General features: G+C 45.7%; 1 protein-coding gene across 4 annotated transcripts in view; it reads right to left on the minus strand.

Annotated features, from left to right (window-relative positions):
- The window catches only part of COL15A1 (collagen type XV alpha 1 chain), a 638286-nt gene that overhangs the window by 445434 nt on the left and 169170 nt on the right, over positions 1 to 23682 (minus strand). For all 4 annotated transcript variants that reach the window (XM_066579143.1, XM_066579144.1, XM_066579146.1 and 1 more), the window contains exon 5: positions 18124 to 18213. In XM_066579143.1, the coding sequence (XP_066435240.1) occupies positions 18124 to 18213 (90 nt within the window). The remainder of the gene's footprint in view (positions 1 to 18123; positions 18214 to 23682) is intronic.

A 23682-nucleotide genomic window follows, 5' to 3' on the forward strand; every position in this document is an offset into this window, starting at 1 on the left:
CCACTGCCTGTTGAAATTCATTAGAGAGCGGCGCCAGGCCACCAGTATTGTTTCTCCATTTTCTCCATTTTGTCCACCAGTTGGAGGCTCTATCTGGTCGGCAGCGCCTCCTAGTGAAATTAATCTTCACACAAATCCACACTTTTTTTTCTTCAGCTCCTCGAGGCTTCAGGTCCCCGGACATCATACCAGGCTCCGAACCCTCATTTACATCGCGTTTGCTCCACCCCTTTTCTATCTTAATGTTCCAAGATGGACACACCTATTCCATGGGAGCACTGTCTGCCTCTCAGCCAGTAAAGTCCGGGAAACTATATACTAAGTATACAGGTGTCCTATATTAAAATTACAGTAGTGTAATTGAATAGGAAGGCCTGTATGCTCTACATAATGGTATGTTGCACAGCCCCTGTGGGACACCGAACATGGATTTCAATTTGTTGTTGTGGCACCTGTAGGAGAGTAAAACCCAATTGCAAAGTTGAAGATTAGCATGTGAGAAGCAGAAATCCACTCTCCCGCCTCTATAAGTCCCGAGGGACTGCTGATTGGCCACAAATTTGTGGGTGTAAAATACATAAGGTTCTGGAATAAGAAACTTCTCTAAATAAAACCAAACAATCAGACTAATTATTGTGTTACAATCAAGATAAATAAATTACTTCTAATTAATTATACAAGATCCTGAAATATAACATCAATGTGTAAAAATGGTATGCAGACAATATGAATAAAGGTAAAGAGGAACATATAAAATATACATATGTAAGTATATACATAACAAACGTGTATATATAGAAAAATGCTGATCAATTACATGACAAAATTACTATATGAAAACAGTGTTTGTAGTTGTAATTAAGGGTGAGAAGAATTATGAGCCTTGTGTGGCTCAGGGTGTTAAGGCAGCTGAAATGCAGTCCCCTAAGCTCTACTCATAACCTGAAGGTTGCGAGTTCAATCCCCGCTTGGTTCAGGTAGCTGGCTCAAGATTGACTCTCAACATTCTTCCAAAGATCTGTAAAATGAGCATGAGGTAATAAATAAACGTTACCTGAAAGTGCTGCAAAATAGCAAGATTTATTTTATTTTAGGCGTAAAAGGAGTGAATTTCTTACCGAAAATTCCTTTTTTCCGAGTCATCCTGATGGCATACCTGGAGGTTGCACGTTGACCTTGTAGGGACAGGAAGCAAGAGACTTCAAAAGGCTCCTCCCGCCTCCCATTCTCCAGTGTCTTCTAAATTACTCACATGGAGATGTCGTGGTTAACCAAGGAAGATATTTATTTGCTCCGAAACAAAAATAACATGGTTAATTCCATTTGAACATAAACAAGAAAGGGTAGCCTACCCGGACTTAAAGGGGTTGTCCCGCGCCGAAACGGTTTTTTTTTTTTTCAACCCCCCCCCGGTCGGCGCGAGACAACCCCGATGCAGGGAGGTAAAAAAAGCTTACCGGAGCGCTTACCTTAATCCCCGCGCTCCGGTGACTTCAATACTTACCGCTGAAGATGGCCGCCGGGATCCTCTGTCTCCGTGGACCGCAGCTCTTCTGTGCGGTCCATTGCCGATTCCAGCCTCCTGATTGGCTGGAATCGGCACGTGACGGGGCGGAGCTACACGGAGCCTGCATTCTGCACGAGCGGCTCCATAGAAGACTGCAGAAGACCCGGACTGCGCAAGCGCGGCTAATTTGGCCATCGGAGGGCGAAAATTAGTCGGCTCCATGGGAACGAGGACGCTAGCAACGGAGCAGGTAAGTAAAAAACTTTTTATAACTTCTGTATGGCTCATAATTAATGCACAATGTACATTACAAAGTGCATTAATATGGCCATACAGAAGTGTATAGACCCACTTGCTGCCGCGGGACAACCCCTTTAAAGGATAATATGCACAAATTCTCAGCATAAAAAGAATGGCCGACATAGGAGCTTCTGGGCTACAGATTCGTGCCCGCATAAAAGTAAATATAAACGTGTGAATTTTGGGAGGGAAATACGTGCCGTCAGGATGACTAGGAAAAAAGGAATTTTCGGTAAGAAATTCACTCCTTTTCCCCGGCGTCATCCTGACGGCATACCTGGAGTATACCAGATTATTATTTAATTAGGGAGGGACCACTGCTTGCAAGACCTTTCTCCCGAACGAGAGATCGGAGGAGAGGTCCGTATTCAGCCTGTAATGTTTTGCGAATGTGTGCAGGTTGGACCATGTGGCTGCCTTGCAAATTTGGTCCAGCGTCGCCATAGCCCTCTCTGCCCAGGAGCAGGATACTGCCCTGGTTGAATGGGCCTTGAGTCCTTCCGGGATAGGTCTGTTGCAGGAAGAGTAGGCCTGCTGGATGGTAGATTTTATCCAGCGGCTAATGGACCTCCTAGAAGCTGCTCTTCCTCTGCCCGGCCCCTGAAATTGAAGAAAAAGACAGTCAGCCTTCCTAAAGGATGATGTCTGCTCTAAGTAGCATAGAATGGTACTCCTTACATCCAGGCTATGGTAATCTCTTTCCCTATCATTTTTGGGATTTTGACAGAAAGATGGGAGAATAATTTCTTGCTGTCTGTGGAATTTTGAGGCTACCTTCGGAAGGAAAAAGGGGTCTGTTTTTAGTAAGACCGTATCGTCCTGGACTAGTAGGTAAGGTGTTTTACAGGATAGGGCCTGGAGCTCGCTTACGCACCTCGCTGTTGTGATAGCCACCAGAAACATGGTTTTAAAGGTGAGGAACCTAATTGGTATCTGATCTATAGGCTCGAAGGGGTCTTTGCAGAGATTTTGGAGAACTAGGTTTAGGTCCCATGGGGGGGGACCATATTATGGCTAACTGTCCTCATTCTTTCTGCCGCTTTCATGAACCTGCGGATCAGTCTATGATCCGCTAAGGGTTGGTGTAGAATGGCTGAGAGCGCTGATACCTGTACTTTCAGGGTCCCTGGTCTCAGGTTTTTATCTAGACCCTCCTGGGGGAAGTCCAAAATCTCCGCCACTGAAGTGTCAAGATTGGAGACTTCCAGCCCCCTCCAGGAGGAGAATTTTTTTCCAGATTTTGTTATAAATAGCTGAAGTCACAGGTTTGCGAGACACCTTGTCTTAGTAGGGTCTGTTCCTCAATATCCACACTGCGAGGTTCAGTCTCTCTAAGTTGAGGCACAAAACTGGGCCCTGCGCTAGGAGATCCTTCCTGGGTGGAAGGCGGATTGGCTCTGTGATGGCGAGTCTTAGGAGTACTGGAAACCATGCCCTTTTTTCCCAATATGGGGCGATTAGGATCAGCATGATATGGCTTTGCTGGACCTTCTGAAGAACTCTCGGGATCAGGGGTATGGCGGGGAAGGCATACGCCAGACTGAAGTCCCAACTCTGGGAAAAAGCGTCTAACCCCTCGGCCCTGTCCCTCGGATCTAGGGAAAAGTAGGCGGGGCATTTTGAATTTTTGCTGCTCGCAAACAGCTCCACCTGTGGACTGCCCCAGGTTTCTGTAATGAGACGAAATTCCTCTTGATTCAGAGACCATTCCCCGGGGTCTAGGCGTCTTCGACTGAGAAAGTCGGCTGTCAGGTTCTGGGACCCATTGAGATGGACCGCTGTCAGGGACTGCACCGTGGTCTCGGCCCATTGGAAGATCCGGGCTGTTAATTTCAGCAGGTGGAAGTTTCTGGTGCCTCCCTGGTGGCGAATAAGTGAAACGGTGGTCACATTATCAGAGAAGATCTTAACATGTCTCTTCTTTAAGATATCCTGAGCTCTGTGAAGCGCCTCCCAGATGGCCCTAAGTTCTCTGAAATTTGAGGTCTGGGCACGCAACGTCGGACTCCATTCACCCTGGAGCAAACGTTGCCCCACTTGCGCTCCCCAGCCAGACTGGCTTGCGTCGGTGACTACGGAGATGAAGGACTCTGCCACCCATGGGGACTCAGCTTCTAGATTGTCAGTTGACCGCCACCAGCAGAGGGACCCTGTGACAGATGAGGACATGGACATTCTGCTGTCCAGAGAGGTTGTTGCCCCGTCCCAGTTGCCTAGGATGGCTCTCTGTAGCGTTCTTGAGTGCGCCTGGGCCCAAGGAATAATGCCGATACAGGAGGTCATGAGGCCCAGGAGCCTCATTGCGTCCCTAATCGTTATCTGCTTCTTCTGGCCACATTTCTGTGCTGCCAGTCTAAGGCTTTCCTGCCTGGGTGGAGGCAAAGACAAGGTCTGCGACACTGAGTCTATCTGTACCCCCAGGAAGGTCTTTCGCGTCTCGGGGAGAAGACTAGATTTAGGGAAGTTAACTATCCACCCCAGTCTCTGAAATAGGGAGATGACTCGGCTGGTGTCCTCTTTGAGGATCTTCGGCGAGGACGCAATTACCAGGAAATCGTCCAGGTATGGGATGGTGTTTATGCCTGCTACATGGAGATTCGCCACCATCTCTGCCACTATTTTAAAAAATATCCTGGGTGCCGTTGAAATGCCGAAAGGTAGGCACTGGAATTGAAAATGGCGTACACGGCTGCCTATCCTGATGGCAAACCGCAGGTACTTGTGATGTTCCGGCAGGACTGGGACGTGGTAGTATGCGTCCTTTAGATCGACGGTACTCTTAAAGTCCCCTCTTTCGATCAGAGTTACTGCAGACCTGACGGTTTCCATCTTAAACCTTTTGTAGGTAATAAATTTGTTCAGGCCCTTCAGATTAAGGATCATCCGGAAACTGCCGTTCGGTTTTTCGATCAGGAATAGGGGTGAGTAGAATCCCAAGCCTTGCTCTACTGCGGGGACCCGAACTACGGCCCCCATTTGTAGCAGCTTAGAAATTTCATTTTTAAAGATATCCTGCAGGGTGGGGGATTATGTGGGGGGTGACTCTGAAGTTATTAGGGGGCCGGGTGAAGAATTCTATTCTGTACCCTTGGGCTATCAACTGCAGGACCCATGGGTTATCTGTAATCTCCTGCCATTCCCGAGAAAAATTCAATAGTCTGCCCCCCACCTGGTACTCTTTTACGGGGGAAGGGGTTGTTTTTGTCTTACCCCTGCCTCCTTTGGGGTAGGACCAGCGCCCCGTCTTTCCTTTGCCCCGGTATGGCTTGAAGGATGGCTGACGTTTGTGGGGAAATCCCGTTCTCTCCTGGTCCGGAAAACTGTGGGTCTTGTCGGTAGCCTTTTTAAGGATCTCCTCCAAGTCCGCACCAAAGATGTTCTGGCCATGAAAAGGAATGTTACACAGCCTTCCTTTGGATGCCGTATCTGCCTTCCACATTTTCAGCCAGACCGCCCGCCAGGCCATGTTAGACAATGCGGCGCTTCTGGCCGCCAGCCTCATAGATTCGGCAGATGCGCCTGCCAGGAAGCTTGTTGCTGATCTTAGTAGAGGCATGCATTCCAGTAACGCATCTCTAGGGGCCTTCTGTTTGATCTGGTCGTCGAGTTCCCCTAACCAGAGGAACATTGACCTTGCCACAGAAGTCGCTGCAATATTGGACTCCAGCGTAAAGGCCGTTGTTTGCCAGGCCCGTTTCATCAAGGCGTCGACCCTGTTGTCAATCAGGTCCTTAAGATGCGAGGAGTCCTCGAATGGTAGGGCTGTCTTTTTGGCCATTCTGGTCACCTGTGCGTCCACCTTGGGAACATCCTCATAGATGCTCACGTCTTCCTCCGCAAAGCAGAGTCTCTCTTTATACTCGCGGGATAAATAGAGGTGTTTGTCCGCGCAAGCCCATTCATCCGTGATCACTTTTTTCCAGGTTCCTTGGTCTGAGCCCGCCGAACATGTCGTCCTGTACGGACCTTGGCTCGACCACATCCTCGACCTTCATAGTCTCCCTGACTGCTTTGATCAGGTCATCCAGGTCCCCAGATGAGAAATAGTATTTTTTATTCTCATCCTTGGCGTCAGGGGGACGGTCAAAGAGTTCACCCTCTGACAGGTCGCCCAGGGATTATTCAGACTCTGAGCTCGTTAGCAGTATGTGGCTAGCCCTTTTAGCAGCCCTTCTTTCCCGCTGAGCTGGGGGGAGACTGGAAATTGATGCCCGGACCTCCTCCCTAACCAGGGATCTAATATCTTCCCTGAATGCGGCCTGTTCATCCGTAAGGATCTTGGAGGTACAATCAGGGCATAGCGGCTTTTTATACGCCTCGTCCAGTTTTTTAAGACACAGGGCGCATTTCCTGTGTCTTTTCTTAAGGTCCTGTTTAGACCGGGTGGATTCCCTGTGCTGCAACGATATATGCATGCACATAAGGGAAGAAACCCACACACAATGCTAAATTCCTAAGCATAACATCCCTACAGCAAGTCACACTTAGTTTGCAGGGCTTCCATCTCTGATTCCTTTGTAGTCATGATGCCAGAATAGTGTAGACAGAACCAGATAGACAGATGAATCCTTTTGTGAAGGTGTGCTGTCAGTGGAAGCTTGCCAGGTGGTCTCCATTTTAAAATCTCCCGACGCTTCCGGACTCTGCCAACGGCATCTGACGTCACCGCGTCACGCCGTGTCATTGGCTCCACCCCTCGACGTCGCGCGCGGTCGCGCCGGCATGCCTGGAGGAGAGGCATCTGAGCCGATGGCCCGCCGCTCTACCCGGCTGAAAAAACGCTGCACGGAGCTGTGGAAAGGAAGGAGGGGACTCAAGGACCTCTGGTCCGCCACTCCGACCGCTGCGGTGGTGAACCCCGGGCGGTCAGACCTGTGGACCGCATACTCCCGGACCGCGCTGACACCCCGAAGGGAGATGAGAAAGGAAGCAGCCCTGTGGACAGTCAATCCCTACCGTCAGCCTGCTTGGAAGAAAAGGTGACGGGGGAAGCAGCCCTGTGGACCGTCCCCTCGGCTGTCATCCTGTGGCTCCTGGAGGGAGCTCCTCTTGCATGTCCCTGTAGGGACAGGAAGCACTGGAGAATGGGAGGCGGGAGGAGCCTTTTGAAGTCTCTTGCTTTCTGTCCCTACAAGGTCAAGGTGCAACCTCCAGGTATAATATACAATTACAAAAAAAAAATAATTCAGAAAACATTCATGTAACAACTTTATATGCATAATGTATTATGTTTAATGTTGAATTTTGTTTATGTTCCCTCTGATTTGGTAAAGGCATATTTCCACCACAAACAGTCATCCCGTACATAGGGAATAACTTGCTCTGATGGGAATACACCTTTAAGTGCTGTAGAATATGATAGCACTAAATAAATGACGATTATTCTCGTATGCAAACAAGATATGGCATAACGCCGCACATTAGGAGGTAGCTTCTATGTAAGTCAATATCAGATCTTTTAACAGACATTGGAACATAACTAAGGATATAAGCCAAACCAAAGTCCCTTCCATAAGGAAAAGACACCCATTTGCAGACAGACTGTTTCTGGATCCTTGCTAGTTCTCAGTACAGAACAGGCGTGTGGTATCCCAATTAATGGTCATGTCAGCCTGCTATAATGACCTCATATAGGAAATTGGGTAGTTTGGTTACTTCATTCAACAAACCACCTAGTTTCCAGGTTGAGATGATATCTTGTGTCAGTGAAGCATGCCTATCTCCTCTCTTTAAGGGCCCCTCTTCAGCACATCAGCGTTCCCCCCACTGCATCCTTTCACCTCTACTTCCACCTTGCTGTCACTGCACAGACTGCACATACCAGACCTGTCCACTAGTTTGTAGTGTACCAGCAGAACTACACAAGAGGATCACTAATGCTCTTCAGGCAGCTTATACTCTTAATAGCCCTCACTGTGTATTCTGATTAGCATGTAATGTATTGCATATTGCAGAATAAATAGCAGGATATGGTTATTCTGTGTGTCCTCACGATTATGGCCATAGCATAAGGCTCATGTCCACTGGCGGGTTGGATTCCGTATTCAGGAGCCTGCAACAGAATCCAACCCTGCCCTGATCGAGGACAGTGCTTACCTGTCTGGATCTTCAATGCGGATGTGAGCGGAAGTGACTGCAGGGGACATGCGCAGTAGAGATTTTTTTTCTTAAATTGCCTGCTTTCCTGCGTAATCCATGGTCCATCCACAGCTTCCATTGACTTCAATAGAAGCCACCTGGTGGGAACTGCAGCAAAATGGAGCATACTGCAATTTGTTTTCTCGACCAAAAGGTCTGCAAAATAAATCTGTATGCTTTAATGCTCATTTTCCGGCAGCAGACAGGCTCATCTTTCTGTCCAGCCGCTACTCGGACACCTCTGCCCTGTGCCAGTCACTGCACTGGCTGCCCGTCAAATACAGAATACAATTTAAACTCACTACCCTCATCCACAAAGTTCTCCACAGCACTGCACCGCCCTCCTTGGAGCAGGACCCTCACCCCTACTGTTTCCATCAATTGATTACTTTATGCAACTGTGGTCTTGTTTTTATTTCTGCAAAATATGTTGAAACCATATAAATAAAGAATATTATGATTTAATTCAGCTGTGGACGCCAATGTCTTCCTATGGGTGGCTTTAATTGCAGATCACCCGCAGATCAAGCCATGAAGACTCCACAATTCAAATTTGTCTTGGACATTGGGCCTTAGACATTTTTTTGCTTCTTTATATTTTACTACTTTTGCATAGTAATAACTAGTAAAAATTGTTTTATATCGTTGCATTCCAAGAGCCATACCATTTTTATTTTTCCATCAATGGAGCTGTATGAGGGCTTGTTTTTTGAGAGATCAGTTATAGTATCCATTGATACTACAGTATTTTTGGGAGCATATGATATTTTGATTACTTTTTTTTTACATTCTTGTGCAGGCAAGATTAACAAAAAAAACTGCAATTTGAGATCTTTCACAGCATTTACTGTACAGTATAAATGACTTGGTAACTTAATTCTCTTATACAATAGAGTGACTGATTGTAATGGTGCATGAGGCCACAATGTTGTCATATCGGGGAACCTGCAAAGATATACACTCATTGTCAAAAAAGATCAAGCACTTGGAAGTTGTCAGAATTAAATTAAACTTTCTCTGTGTGATTGTAATCTTGATATAAGTAAGTGATTACAATATCAGAGCAAAAGGATACTTTATTGTGCAAAACTTCCCTCTTGGACCGCCTCTAGCTTGGATACAAGATGTAATATTGGCAGGCATGGAGGCTCTAGTACTCGGTTGTACTGCCTCTAGCTTGGATTGGGCCGCCGTTACTAGTGGGGTGCCACAGGTTTCAGTATTGGGCCCCATTCTGTTAAATATTTTTAATAATGAGCTGCTAGGACTGCACAGTAAAATATCAATATTTGCAGATGACACAAAACTATACAAGATACTCAATACAATGGAGGACAAGGTACGGCTACAAACGGACCGAGATAAGCTGGGGGCTTGGGGAGAAAAATGGCAAATGAAGTTCAATATTGATAAAATGTAAGGTTATGCACATGGGCAGGAACAATGGATGCCACCAATATACACTAAATGGGGTACTGCTAGGGAAAAGTGATCTGGAAAAAGATCTGGGGGTACTAGTGGACTGTAGACTTAACTGGAGCAACCAATCCCAGTCAGCTGCTGCAAAAGCTAATAAAGTCTTGGGGTGCATTAAAAGAGGTATAGGGGTGAGGGACAAGAACATTATTCTTCCACTATATAAGGCACTTGTCAGGCCTGACATGGAATACTGTGCACAGTTCTGGTCACCAGTGCTCAGGAAAGATGTTATAGTGCTTGAGGGGGTTCAAAGAAGGACAACTGAATTAATAAATGGAATGAGAGGACTGGAATACCCAGAGAGACTATCCAAATTAGGATTATTTACCCTGGAAAAAAGACGGCTAAGGGGTGATCAAATAACTATGTATAAATACATTAGGGGCAATACAGGGATCTCTTCCATGATCTGTTTATACCCAGGACTGCGATGGTAGCAAGAGGGCATCCACTACATCTAGAGAAAGCAGGTTTAATCACCAACACAGAAGGGGGTTCTTTACTGTAAAAGCAGTGAGACTGTGGAACTCTCTACCTGAGGACGTGGTGATGGCAAAATCCATAGAGGAGTTTAACCCCTTTGTGACAAAGCCTGTTTGCGCCTTTGTGACGGAGCCAAATTTTGGACATGTGTCATTTTGACATAGAATAACTCTGTAAAGGTTTTGCAGATCCAAGTGATTCTGACATTGTTTTCTTGCCACATATTGTACATTTAGATGTTAAAAATAGACTGATAGAATTTATGCATATTTATTGAAAGCGCCAAAACTGGGAAAATTTTTTAAAAAGTACCTTTTTTTTACATTTTCAATTGCAGTATCTCAAATATGTGCAAACATGTACAAATTTTTGATAACAAATATTTTCATCTGTTTACTTTATTCTGGACGCACATTTGAAAAACTTTTTTTTTTTTTTTTTTTTTTAACCGTTAAGGAGACGTACAAATTTAACATTGATTATAACATTTTGAGGAACACTTTGTTTTCCTGCAGTAAGCCCAGATTGCAAAGGCTCATACATGTCAAAATGATAGATACCCTCAACAAATGACTCAATTTAAAAAACTACGCCCTTTAACGTATTCACTGAGGGGTGTTATGAGTATTTTCCCCCCACCGTTTTTTTAAGGAATTAATGCAATTTAGAGAAGAAAAAAAATAAATTTCAAATCTTTGTAAATACGTCATTTTAAAGGCAGCTTTTTTTTTTCTATAGTGCACATGAAAATGAGGATTTACACCCCAAAAACTAGACCCCTTAACAAATTAATTTAGGGGTCTAATGCATATTTTGACCCCACAGTTTTTAAATGAATCTGAACAAAACAGAAGAAAAAAAAATACGGTTTTCATTTTTTTGCAAATTGTGTCATTTTAAAAACACTTTTTTGTACAGCACACACATACATGAATGAAGACTTGTAGCCCAAATGGATACCCCCGTTTGTCCTCTGTTCAGAAACATACCCATTGTGGCCCTAATATTATGTCTCTATGCACGATGGGCCCCTAACCAAAAGCAGCAGCCAGGGAACTGAAACTTTGCTTGAAGGTGATTTAGGCCCCATAGCACACTTGTAGTGCCCTTGAGCTGCCAAAACGATGGAGAACCCCCACAAATGACCCCATTTTTGAAAACTAGACCCCTGAATGAATTCATCTACGGGTGTACTGCGTATTTTGACCCCACAGTTTAATTGAATCTAAGCAAAGCAGAAGGAAAAAAATACAATTTTCTTTTTTTGGCAATTGTGTCAATTTAAAAACTTGTTTTTTTGTACAGCACACACATGAATGAAGGCTTTCACCCCAAAATGGATCCTCCTGTTTGTACTGTGTTCAGAAACATACCAATTGTGGCCCCAGGCTACTTACAGGACACATGGCTAGGCCTATAATGCAGGGAACACCCGTTGGATTTCAGGGCACAACTGAATAAATTCCAGGCCCCATTGCTAACTTGTCCGGAATAAAAATTGACTCCCTAAAAATTACCCCCCCCCCCTTCCCCTGCACGCCCTTTTTTGGCGTTCCTTAAATCTTAAATAAAAGTAATGTAAACTATGTGGTATGTCCAAAGACAGGTGTAATTACGTGGTTTGGTTGGGATGGGCACATGGGCAATAAAACCAAGTAACTCTCCTGCTCCCATGCTTTTTGGAGGGTATTTCTTGACTTTAGTGGAAGGGACAGGGTGTAAAAAGTGGTGCCTTGTGAGGCTTCATAAGCTCGCTGAAGTGCGGGGGTCTCACACAGAAGGCACTCAAGAAGCTGCTCTTGGAACTGCAGGAAGGCGGACGTTGTAAATTATGTATTGCAGTTAGTGATCTGAATAATGTCGGGCTCACACAGCCGGATGTTGAATCCACTTGCGGAGACCCGCAGAGAATCCCAACTGTGAGTCCTGCCGTGGTCATGTGTATGGTGGTCTAATATACTGTGCATGACTGCGTACTCACACAGGCGGTCATGCATAGTAAACAGTTTTTTTTTTTTAAATTTCCCGCACCGTCGCTTAGGTGACGCAGGTACCCGCAGTACCTGCACAATGTAGTTGTGTATGGGCTGAGGGTATAGTTCAAGTGACCGAATTTGAGAGATAATCGTTACATGTAGATGTGGGCATCAGGCTTTTCATTTTGAACAATGATTTTAAGGTAAACTTTTACGGTGATTTTAAGGTGAATCCATTGTACAGCTACTGCTTATAAAGCAAACACCTTTATCTGTCAGTAGACTGCAGCCTGTTGTCTCTGCGGGGAGCCAGCAGTTAACATTGTATTCTGCAGACACTCTTGATGAGAACAATGCAGTTGTGTGCACAGCTGGGCGTGTGATTAATCACATGCTGGGCTCTGCAAATAGCTGGTGGAGGCCCTTTTACATACAAATGAAAATGATGAAGTGTTAATGGCCATCTCTATCTTGTGATCTTGCTTTCCAGCAACAAGCTGCTCCTGAAACTGCAGGAAGGCGAGGGTTCCTGGGGGCTTCTTATAAATGACGTATTACAGGTAATGATCTGAATGTCCGGCTCATACGGATGCATGTGGAATCCACAGTGAGCCCAGCCTGTGGTCCTGCATACGGCCTTGTAATGTACTGTGCCATACACATTTTTCTGTTAATATTTCCCATGCCGTCGCTTAGCGATGATGCGTGCCTGCAGCCTGTACACAATGTAGTTGCATATGGGCTATGGATACATCCGCGACCATAGTGCACAATGGACTCTATGTCGTAGATATTCGTGGTAAAACAGAACACTCTGCATTTCGTTTTCTGCGAGAGGATTACATAATGCCGACCTGCTAATGTGAGCAGAATTGTGTAATCGAATGCACTTGACTGATCTGCATATTACCGCATATCAAACGCATGCAGAATCCGCAATTTCTATCCTGTCATGTGAGACCGGCCTAAGGTCAATGATACCATGGGTATTTAATAGGGATGAGCGAGTATACTCGCTAAGGCACTACTCGCTCGAGTAATGTGCTTTAGACGAGTATCTCCCTGCTCGTCCCTGAAGATTCGGGAGCCGCCGCAGCTGACAGGTGAGTTGCGGCGGGGAGCAGGGGAACCTTTTTTGTGTTTTTTCTAATATTAGCATAAAAAAGGTAAAAAAAATTAAAATGGCACATATTTGGTATTGTCGCGTCCGTAACGATGTGTACAAAAAGTTGACTATGCTTTTTATTTTGTATGGCAAAAAGCGTAAAAAAAACGCTTAAAAACCCAGGCAAAATGCTCATTTTTAGCATTTTGCCTTACTAAAAACGCAATAAAAGTGATCAAAAAAGCCATATGTACCCCAAAATGGTACCAATAAAAACACCAGCTCGTCTCACAAAACATAAGCCCTCATAGAGCTCCGTACATAGAAAAATAAAAAAGTTACAGGACTTTGAATGCAGCGATATAGAAAAAAAAAAGATTTCCAAAAAAGGGGAAAAACCTAAAAAATCTATAAGTATTTTGGTATCGTTGTAATCGTACCAGCCCGTAGAAAAAATGTATTTTGTCATTTATGCTGCATGATTAACGCTGTAAAAAAAAAAAATCTATGGCAGAATTGATGCGTTTTCTATTCCTGCGATCATAAAAAAAAATAATTTGATCAGGTAAATGCAGTGGATATAGTAAATCTTGACTTTAGTAAAGCATTTGACAAAGTATCTCATACCATACTTATTGAAAAAATGACCAAATATGGGATTGACAAGGCAACTGTGAGGTGGATTAAGAACTGGCTGAGTGATTGTACTCAAAGAGTGGTCATAAATGGCTACACATTTAAGTGGAAGAATGTATCAAGTGGGGTACCACAAGGCTCCGAGGCCCAGTGTTGTTCAACATTTTTATAAATGATCTGGAGGAGGGAATTAATGGGAAACTGATCAAATATGCTGACAACAGAAAGCTAGGAGGGATAGCTAACACTAGGGAAGAGAGAGAGAGAGAGAGGGTATTCAAAAAAAATCTAGAAAAGCTTAAACAGTGGGTGGCAACTAATAGAATGGTATTTAACAAGGAGAAATGCAAAGTCCTGCATCTGGAAAAAAAAAATGAAAAAGCACATACAAAATGGGAGGAATTGGGTTAAGCAGCACATGTGAAAAAGACTTGAGTATACTTATAGACCATAGACTGAACATGAGTCAACAATGTGATGCAGCAGCCAAAAAGGCAAACACAATTCTGGGATGTAATAAGAGAAGCATAGAGTCTAGATCACGTGAGGCATTATCCCACTCTACGCTTCCTTAGTGAGACCTCATCTGAAATACTGTGTCCAGTTCTGGGCACCCCAAAAGACAGACAAACTGGAGCAAGTTCAGAGAAGAGTAACCAAGATGGTGAGCGGTCTGCAAATCAGGTCCTATGAACAATGGTTAAAGGATCTGGGAATGTTTAGCTTGCAAAAAAGAAGCCTGTCAGGGACCTGGGGTCCGGGTATGGGATTCCCTGAAAACAACCCACTACCCCTGTCACTACCTACTTGCCCCCCTGGGCTAAGCCCCAGGGCGACAACTGGGCGACGGTCCCTACACTCACTAGGGAAGCAGGGCACAGGGACCGATACAGACAAACACTGGAAACAAACAAACACAGAGGAGAGTCAGAGAGTCTGAGTCAGCACTTGGAGGGTACAAGGTACAAAGGGGTCAGGCAAAGCAAGGTCAGGTCCGAAGTCCGAGGGTCAAGAGCCGGGAGCGCAATCCAATTATGCGGGTGTAGCCTGGAGACAAACATACACTGGCAATGCTGGAAGGAAACAGGCACGTTTAAATGCTGTCAGAACTCCCGCCCTAGCAGCTAATTAGTGCAGGGGCCTGCCAGCAACCAGACCCAGACATAAGGCAGCGAGTGCGGAGACCCAGACATCCAGCAGCAAGTGCAGATCATGCTAATCAGGATGTCATGGCAACAGGGACGGCATCCCCAGCAACTCGATTACCCAGGCGCTGCCCCCTGAGCACAGGAGCATGTGCCCAGAGCCAGTGTCCGGGACCCCGATGGCCAGGGGAGGTCACCAAGACCGGAGCTCCCCTGCGCCGCACCCGATCCAGGGAACAGTCTGATTGCCATTAGGGAGTCGGGAAGGAATTTTTTCCCCAAAAGGGCTAATTGACTTCTGGCCTTGGGGTTTTTTGCCTTCCTCTGGATCAACACAGTAGGATAGACAGGCTGGACTAGATGGACAATGTCTTCATTCGGCCTTACATACTATGTTACTATGTTACTATGTTACTATGTTACTATGATCAGCTCGGGTGATAGGACCGGTGGTGCGGACACGGAGACCCCGAGAGCCGTCGGTCCTAACACTGAGAGGAGGCTTAATAGCTGTCTACAAATATGTGAAGGGCTGTCACAGTGCAGAGGGATCAGCCCTATTCTCATTTGCACAAGGAAAGACTAGAAGCAATGGGATGAAACTGAAAGGGAACAGACACAAATTAGATATTAGAAAAAAAACTTTCTGACAGTGAGGGTGATCAATGAGTGGAACACGTTACCACGGGAAGGGGGTGAGTTCTCCTTCCATGGAAGTGTTCAAACAAAGGCTGGACAAATATTTGCCTGGGGTGATTTAGTGAATCCTGTGTTGAGCAGGGGGTTGGACCAGATGAGCCGGAGGACCCTTCCAACTCTTCCTGTCTGTCTGTCTCATATCCATTTATGTTTCTATCTATATATCTGTTTCATATCCATCTGTCTCATATCTGTGTCAATATCTGTCTCACTATCTATTTATCTCATATCCATCTATCAGTCTATCTATAAATCAGTCTGTCTGTCTCATATCTGTCAATCTATCAATCAGGACAGCTCTCCACAACCAGAATGGTGTAATTATGTAAACAGAAATAAAATGAACGGGACTTACCCAGTATCTAGCGGGGTATCTTCCTGGCATCCACCGCTAGCACCTCCACATCCCAGTAGGCATGTGATAAATCTATAACGAGGATCCTATCTTCTTTCTTATCCTGTGGCTGCAGGAGAGCTGCTGAATATATACTGTGCCTGCTCCAAAGTGCAGGCACAACAAGGCTAATGGCCCAATGTAATGGAAAAAGAAAATCCAGCACTCAAAAGAAAAAAGATGTTCGGATCCTTTAGCAATTGAGAAAACCTTTTGCAACGTGTTTCTTCGCACACCGTGACTTTTTCAAGCAAAACACAGTCACAGAATTATTACTAACTTTTATATTATTATGTCAACTCACATGTATCATCCTCTACGGCGTTCACCCTGACCGACCGACTTCACTTCCGGGTTCAGATTTTGTTTTTTCATTACATTGGACCAATATCTATCTATCTCACTATCTGTTTGTCCATCTATCTATCTCCTCTCTTTCTATCACATATCTATCTATCTGTCTCACTATCTGACTATTTATCTCACTACTATCTCCTATCAATGAATCAATCAATTTCATATCTATCTGTCTGTCTGTCTCATATCTGTCTGTGTAATCCTCCTATATATATTGTATGTCTCGTGTAACTTACCGTGTAAAGCCGCTGACGAGAATGCAGCGCGCCGGGCGCTAGTCGATCGTGTGTTGACGTCACCACGCACAATGTACCTAACGGCTTGCCGTAGTCGCGGCCCCATTGCGCATGCGTGGAAAAAATAGAATGCAAATTTGCGTGTCTGCTTCCTGGCGTGAGTTACATGAGTCATACGATATATATAGGAAGAAATATATTATATGTAAGAATATTTATGGTTGAAAAAGGCATTATTTAGAACGCCGTAACGCGTTGCATCTTATTGTGGGGTAACATTTATTGTTACCTCGATCTGTCATTTTGGTCTTTTTATTAAAAAATGTTGGCATCACTATAAGAAAATCCTGGAGAATACTTTATTTCACTGAGGAGCCTACAAAAAAAACTGAATATTCGGTTGGTACATTTTTTTCCCCACTTGGTCATCCATATTTGGGGTACTATTTTCTCTTTTTCTGCTGCTGATTGGATCCTATAGTATCCTTGCAGGACTCCAAGTACCAGCCATTAGGACTTCCGGTGACGCCGGGACACCCTGTTGGTATATGGGGTTCCCGTTTGGCACCAGGTGAGTTCACTTTTCACTTCATTATATGATTGACATATCGATTTCATGTTTGTTGGTGCGGATTATTGTTCTCTTTATCTATCTATCTCATATCTATCCCATATCTATCTGTCTCATATCTATCCCATATCTGTCTCATATCTATCTGTCTCATATCTATCCCATATCTATCCGTCTCACAACTACCTATCCGTCTCACAACTACCTATCCGTCTCACAACTACCTATCCGTCTCACAACTACCTATCCGTCTCACAACTACCTATCCGTCTCACAACTACCTATCCGTCTCACAACTACCTATCCGTCTCACAACTACCTATCCGTCTCACAACTACCTATCCGTCTCACAACTACCTATCCGTCTCACAACTAGCTATCCGTCTCACTACTAGCTATCCGTCTCACTACTAGCTATCCGTCTCACTACTAGCTATCCGTCTCACTACTAGCTATCCGTCTCACTACTAGCTATCCGTCTCACTACTAGCTATCCGTCTCACTACTAGCTATCCGTCTCACTACTAGCTATCCGTCTCACTACTAGCTATCCGTCTCACTACTAGCTATCCGTCTCACTACTAGCTATCCGTCTCACTACTAGCTATCCGTCTCACTACTAGCTATCCGTCTCACTACTAGCTATCCGTCTCACTACTAGCTATCCGTCTCACTACTAGCTATCCGTCTCACTACTAGCTATCCGTCTCACTACTAGCTATCCGTCTCACTACTAGCTATCCGTCTCACTACTAGCTATCCGTCTCACTACTAGCTATCCGTCTCACTACTAGCTATCCGTCTCACTACTAGCTATCCGTCTCACTACTAGCTATCCGTCTCACTACTAGCTATCCGTCTCACTACTAGCTATCCGTCTCACTACTAGCTATCCGTCTCACTACTAGCTATCCGTCTCACTACTAGCTATCCGTCTCACTACTACCTATCCGTCTCACTACTACCTATCCGTCTCACTACTACCTATCCCCTTTATCCATCTCATATCTATCCATCTATTTGTTTCTGACATATTTTGCAGTAATTGCGATAAAAGCCATAACTTATCCGCAACATGGGAATAAACCATTACTCACCAATGCTGGCGTTAGAGAAAGGGACTCATGAGCTTCCGACGCTCTAACTTGCTCTCTTATGCTCTCATCACCGCTGCTTTCTCCTGAGGCCTGTTCAAATAAAAAATTTAAAGGATGTTAATCAGCAATGATCACTGAGGCCAGCGATTGGCTGCTGCAGTCATGTGAACAATGAATGTGATGCCAATGCTTCTCATTTAGCAGGGATCGGGGAGGAGGCGACTAGGTCGGCCGGGATGAATCACAGGGACTGTAAGAGGGTATTTATGATGTCACAGACTATGCATGCAAGGTACATGGAATGGTTTGCTCCTACAAGGGTCTACTCAGACCTTTCATTACACTAGTTTCTCACAATACACAGTTGCTACTCTCCTGCAGACGCACATACAGAACCAAAAACATTCTGCAAAAGAGAAGCTTGTGTATTCTTTAAAGCTGGTTATCTGACATCCGTCATCTCAGGGTGCCTTGAGCCAAAAGCCAAAGAGAGGAAAGCGACACCAGTGCGTGGGGGTTTCTGGGAGTTCTTCCTTTCTGCTTTCATGCAGAATAAGAAGGTAAATAATATGATGGGCTCTTAACCCCTTAATGACGCCGCCCTTTTTTTCCCCCCCATTTTCTTTTTTTCCTCCCCCTAAATAAAATCATAACTCCGTTATTTATCCACCGACGTCGCTGTATGAGGGCTTGTTTTTTGGGGGACAAGTTGTAGTTTTTAATGGTGCTATTTAAAGTACCATATAATGTACTGAAAAACTTTCAAAAAATTATAAGTGGAGTAAAATTAAAAAAACGGACATTCCACCATCTTTCAGTGCGTCCTATTTCTACGGCGCACAAACTTCAACACAAGCGACATGAACTTTATTTTATGGGTCAGTACGATTGCTACGATACCAAACTTGTATAGTTTTTTTTACTGTACTACTTTTTTTTTTCAAAGACATTTATTTTTTTTCAATTCTTTTCTGCCGTCATCCTGTGCGCACAATAACTTTTAAATTTTTCCATGGACATAGTTGGGTGAGGGCTCATTTTTTGCGGGATGTCCTGTAGTTTTCGATAGTGACAATTCAGAATACAAATGACTTTTTGATCGATTTTTATTGCGTTTTTTTCTGGGAGACAGGGTGACTGAAAAAGTGCATTTCTGGCGTTCTTTATTTTTTTTCCAGACAACGTTCACTACACGAAAAAAATAATGCACTACTTTGATAGATCGGACTTTTACGGACGTGGCGATACCAAACATGTATTTTATTTTGATTTTTTAATAATAGATATGGCAAAAGGCGGGTGATTTAAACTTTTATAGCGTTACGTGATACTGCCATTTGACAGGCAGTCTATCAAGCCATCTCATGGGGATGGCTTAATAGGCAGTCTGCTGAGGCAGCCCTGGAGCCTTTCAAAAGGCCCCCGGCTGCCATGACACCTGCACGGCTTCCCCGATCTCACCACGGGTGGGCCATGCAGGACCCCCGAACATTGTTCGGGGCATTTACAGGGTCGCGGCTATTGCCCGCGGGTGTCAGCTGTAGTAAACAGCTGACGCCCGCGCTGTATGCAGAGAGGTCGCCCCGCGATTTCCCTTTATACATAGGCTGCTGATACAGGACGTAAATGTATGTCTTGGAGCGGGAAGGGGTTAAATATGCTTTTCATATTATAGTAATAGATTTATACATTTTTAATCATAGTGCCTTCTTTCAAACCTCAGAGGGTTCTATCTAGTTTGATTGATGGTGTAAAAACTGCGTTGACCCCACCATGGTGTAGTTTTCCATGAAAAAATGCCTAGGACCATTACAAAAATAGTTAACTGTAAGAAATGGTACAGAAAACATTAACACCACAATATTGGCATGCAGGGGCGTAGCTAGAGGCTCATGGGCCCGGGTGCAAAGGTTTAGCTTTTGGCCCCCTTCTAGACCCCTGCAACCCCCACTCCTTTTCACGGCTACTCCTTGTATATCACTTTTAGCTACATTACTGGTTTATTTTAAATGACCCATCAATGGATCATTAGTAATCAGGGGTTTTAGCAGAGCTTTAAAACATCCAGAACACAAGCCTCAAGGCATGCTTTGCTTCCCCAAGAAAGAAAAAGATAATTTATATAAATATAATATATATACACAGGCACACATACATTGGAGACAGCATAACAACAATATATACAATAGAGACAAGATAAGCTAACTTTTATAACGTTAGGGCTCATGTCCACGACCGGGTTTTCACCACGTATCATGCGTGTGTTGTGCACATACACGTGGTGCGCAGTGAATGGAGTCAATGAAAGTCAATGGACTGCGTGCAGATATATGCAAGAGAAATAAATCCCAGCATGCTCTCTTTTTCTGCGTACCACGCAACGTGAACCCTATACACTTGTATGGGCTGCATATGGTACGCTGCCCATACCCAATACATTGTTTCCATATGCATTGTCACTCTAAACAGAGTGGGGAATTTAAAAAAAAAATCCGACTATGCATGCGCAGTGCCACACAAAGCCATATGCGGTCCCTGCCGGAAGCGGTCATGGCTGAAAAATGTGTGAGATGCTGGTCTCCCACAGCTTTATACACTTACAGCTGTGGCATTAAGCCCTTAGACACCAATAGAGCGGCTCAGTTCTAGCATACCTCTAAGGCCTTGATCAGACGGGCGTTTTTAGCCGCGATTTGCGCATGTGTCCGGCGATTTTATAAAACCATTGCTTTGCAATGGTATCGGACACATGAGCGCTTTTTATGCGCTCGTCCGATAAATTATAGAACAGAAATCGCAGGTTGCACCTATGTGCGATCTGCGATTCCTGTTCTCTTCTCTATATGCGCTCAATGGGGCCGGCGGCAGCAGCGCCGACCCCATTAAGAACATATAGAAGACAAATCATTGTAACAGCTGTGACAGAGAAGAACGATGTTTGCCCATTGAATTCAATGGAGCCGGCAATACAGCCGCTCCATTGAAAGCAATGGGCTGCCGGCGTGCGCGGGGTGAATTGTCGGGAAGGGCTTAAATATATAAGCCCTTCCCTGCAATTCATCCTAAAATGTGTTAAAATAAAAAAAAATTGTATACTCACCGCGGCCGCTGTCAGTTCTCCTGAACTGCTTCTCGGCACTATTCAGCCGGCGGGGCTTTAAAATCCCCGCCTGCTGAATGATCTGCCTCTGATTGGTCACAGCCCTGACCAATCAGAGGCAGGTTTCACTCACACACCCATTCATGAATTCATGAATGGGTGAGTGACTGCTGCTTCTCAGCGCTGAGCCAATCAGGGGCAGGTCTGACTCACATCCATTCATGAATTCATGAATGGGTGTGAGTGAGACATGCCTCTGATTGGCTCAGCGCTGAGCCAATCAGGGGGCAGGTCTGACTCTCACCCCCTTCACACCCACTGCAGGACGGCCGCGCGGAGCTCCGGCTGCCGGGAGAAGGTGAGTATATATATATTTTTTATTTTTACACATTTTAGGATGAATTGCAGGGAAGGGCTTATATATTTAAGCCCTTCCCGACAATTCATCCCGGGCTCGCCCGCAGCGCATTGCTTTAAATGGAGCCGGCTCTATTGCCGTCTCCATTGAATGCAATGCGCTGGACAGCTCCGGCCCGTTTCTAATGAAACGTGGCTAGGAGCAGATTTTCGGGCGATTTGCGGGCGACTTGCGCGCACCGGTCACGCGATTTGCGGATGCGCATCCGTCATGCGATCCGCAAATCGCGTGAAAAAACGCCCGTGTGACTAAGGCCTAATAGTGAAGTCAGGTGCTGGCTCGCTAATAGTGATTACAGTGCAGTTACCTACAGTGATCGCTGGTGACGGTTACTTTCAGTTTTCATCTCTAGCTAGCCCAGACCACCTTTAGGGCTTTTTCCAGCCACCATTCGTCTCTGCAGAATCTGAACGGACATGTTTGGCTACATGGTTTCCCAAAACAGCCGCACACTAACAATGCCCTCCTTCTGCTCTTTAACCCATTAAGGACACGGCTTATTTTGGCTATAAGAATGCAATAATTTTTGGGGGTTTCACATCTCCACTTTTTAAAAGCCATAACTTTTATAATTTTCCGTCAACCTGCCGGTATGAGGGCTTGTTTTCTGCGTGGCAAACTGTAGTTTTTATTGGTATCTTTTGTGTGTACATAAAATGTTTTGAAAAACTTTTATTCACTTTTTTTGAGGGCTGGGAGAGAAAACACATCAATTCTGCCATTTTTTTTACGACACTAATCACACAGCATAAATGGCAATATACATTTTTCTGCGGGTCGGCATAATTACGATACTATCTCACAGAACGTTCTTAGTTGTCCTCCCCCCACTCCCATCACACAGATCGCCCCTCATTCTCCTCCCACAACTCCCCATCATACAGATCACCCCTCGTTCTCAACCACTCCACACGACGCCCCTTGTCCCCCCCCACTACCCATCACACAGAACACCCCTTGTTCCCCCCACTCCCCATCACACAGAACACCCCCTGCCCCCTCCCACACTCCCCATCACACAGAACACCCCTTGCCCCCCCCCACACACACTTCCCATCACACAGAACACCCCTTGCCCCCCCCCCACACACTCCCCATCACACAGAACACCCCTTGCCCCCCCACTCCCCATCACACAGAACACCCTGTGCCCCCCCATCACACAGAACACCCCTTGCCCCCTCCCACACTCCCCATCACACAGAACACCCCTTGCCCCCCCCCACACTCCCCATCACACAGAACACCCCTTGCCCCCACACACTCCCCATCACACAGGACACCCCTTGACCCCCCCCCACACACACTCTCTATCACACAGAACACCCCTTGCCCCACACACATACACACACTCCCCATCACACAGAACACCCCTTGCCCCCCCCCCACACACTCCCCATCACACAGAACACTCCTTGCCCCCCCCCCCCCCACACACACACTTCCCATCACACAGAACACTCCTTGCCCCCCCACACACACACTCCCCATCACACAGAACATTCCTTGCCCCCCCCCACACACACACACACTCCCCATCACACAGAATACCCCTTGCCCCCCCCACACACACTCCCCATCACACAGAACACCCCTTGCCCCCCCACACACACACACACTCCCCATCACACAGAATACTCCTTGCCCCCCCCACTCCCCATCACACAGACCACTTGCCCCCCCCCACACTCCCCATCACACAGAACACTCCTTGCCCCCACACACTCCCCATCACACAGAACACCCCTTGCCCCCCCAATCCACATCACACAGAACACGCCTTGCCCCCACACACCACATCACACAGAACACCCCTTGCCCCCCCCCCCACACTCCCCATCACACAGGACACCCCTTGCCCCCGCCCACACTCCCCATCACACAGAACACCCCTTGCCCCCGCCCACACTCCCCATCACACAGGACACCCCTTGCCCCCGCCCACACTCCCCATCACACAGAACACCCCTTGCCCCTCCACTCCACATCACACAGAACACTCCTTGCCCCTCCACTCCGCATCACACAGAACACCCCTTGC

Source organism: Eleutherodactylus coqui, chromosome 9 (assembly GCF_035609145.1).
Source record: "Eleutherodactylus coqui strain aEleCoq1 chromosome 9, aEleCoq1.hap1, whole genome shotgun sequence".
NCBI lineage: Eukaryota > Metazoa > Chordata > Amphibia > Anura > Eleutherodactylidae > Eleutherodactylus > Eleutherodactylus coqui.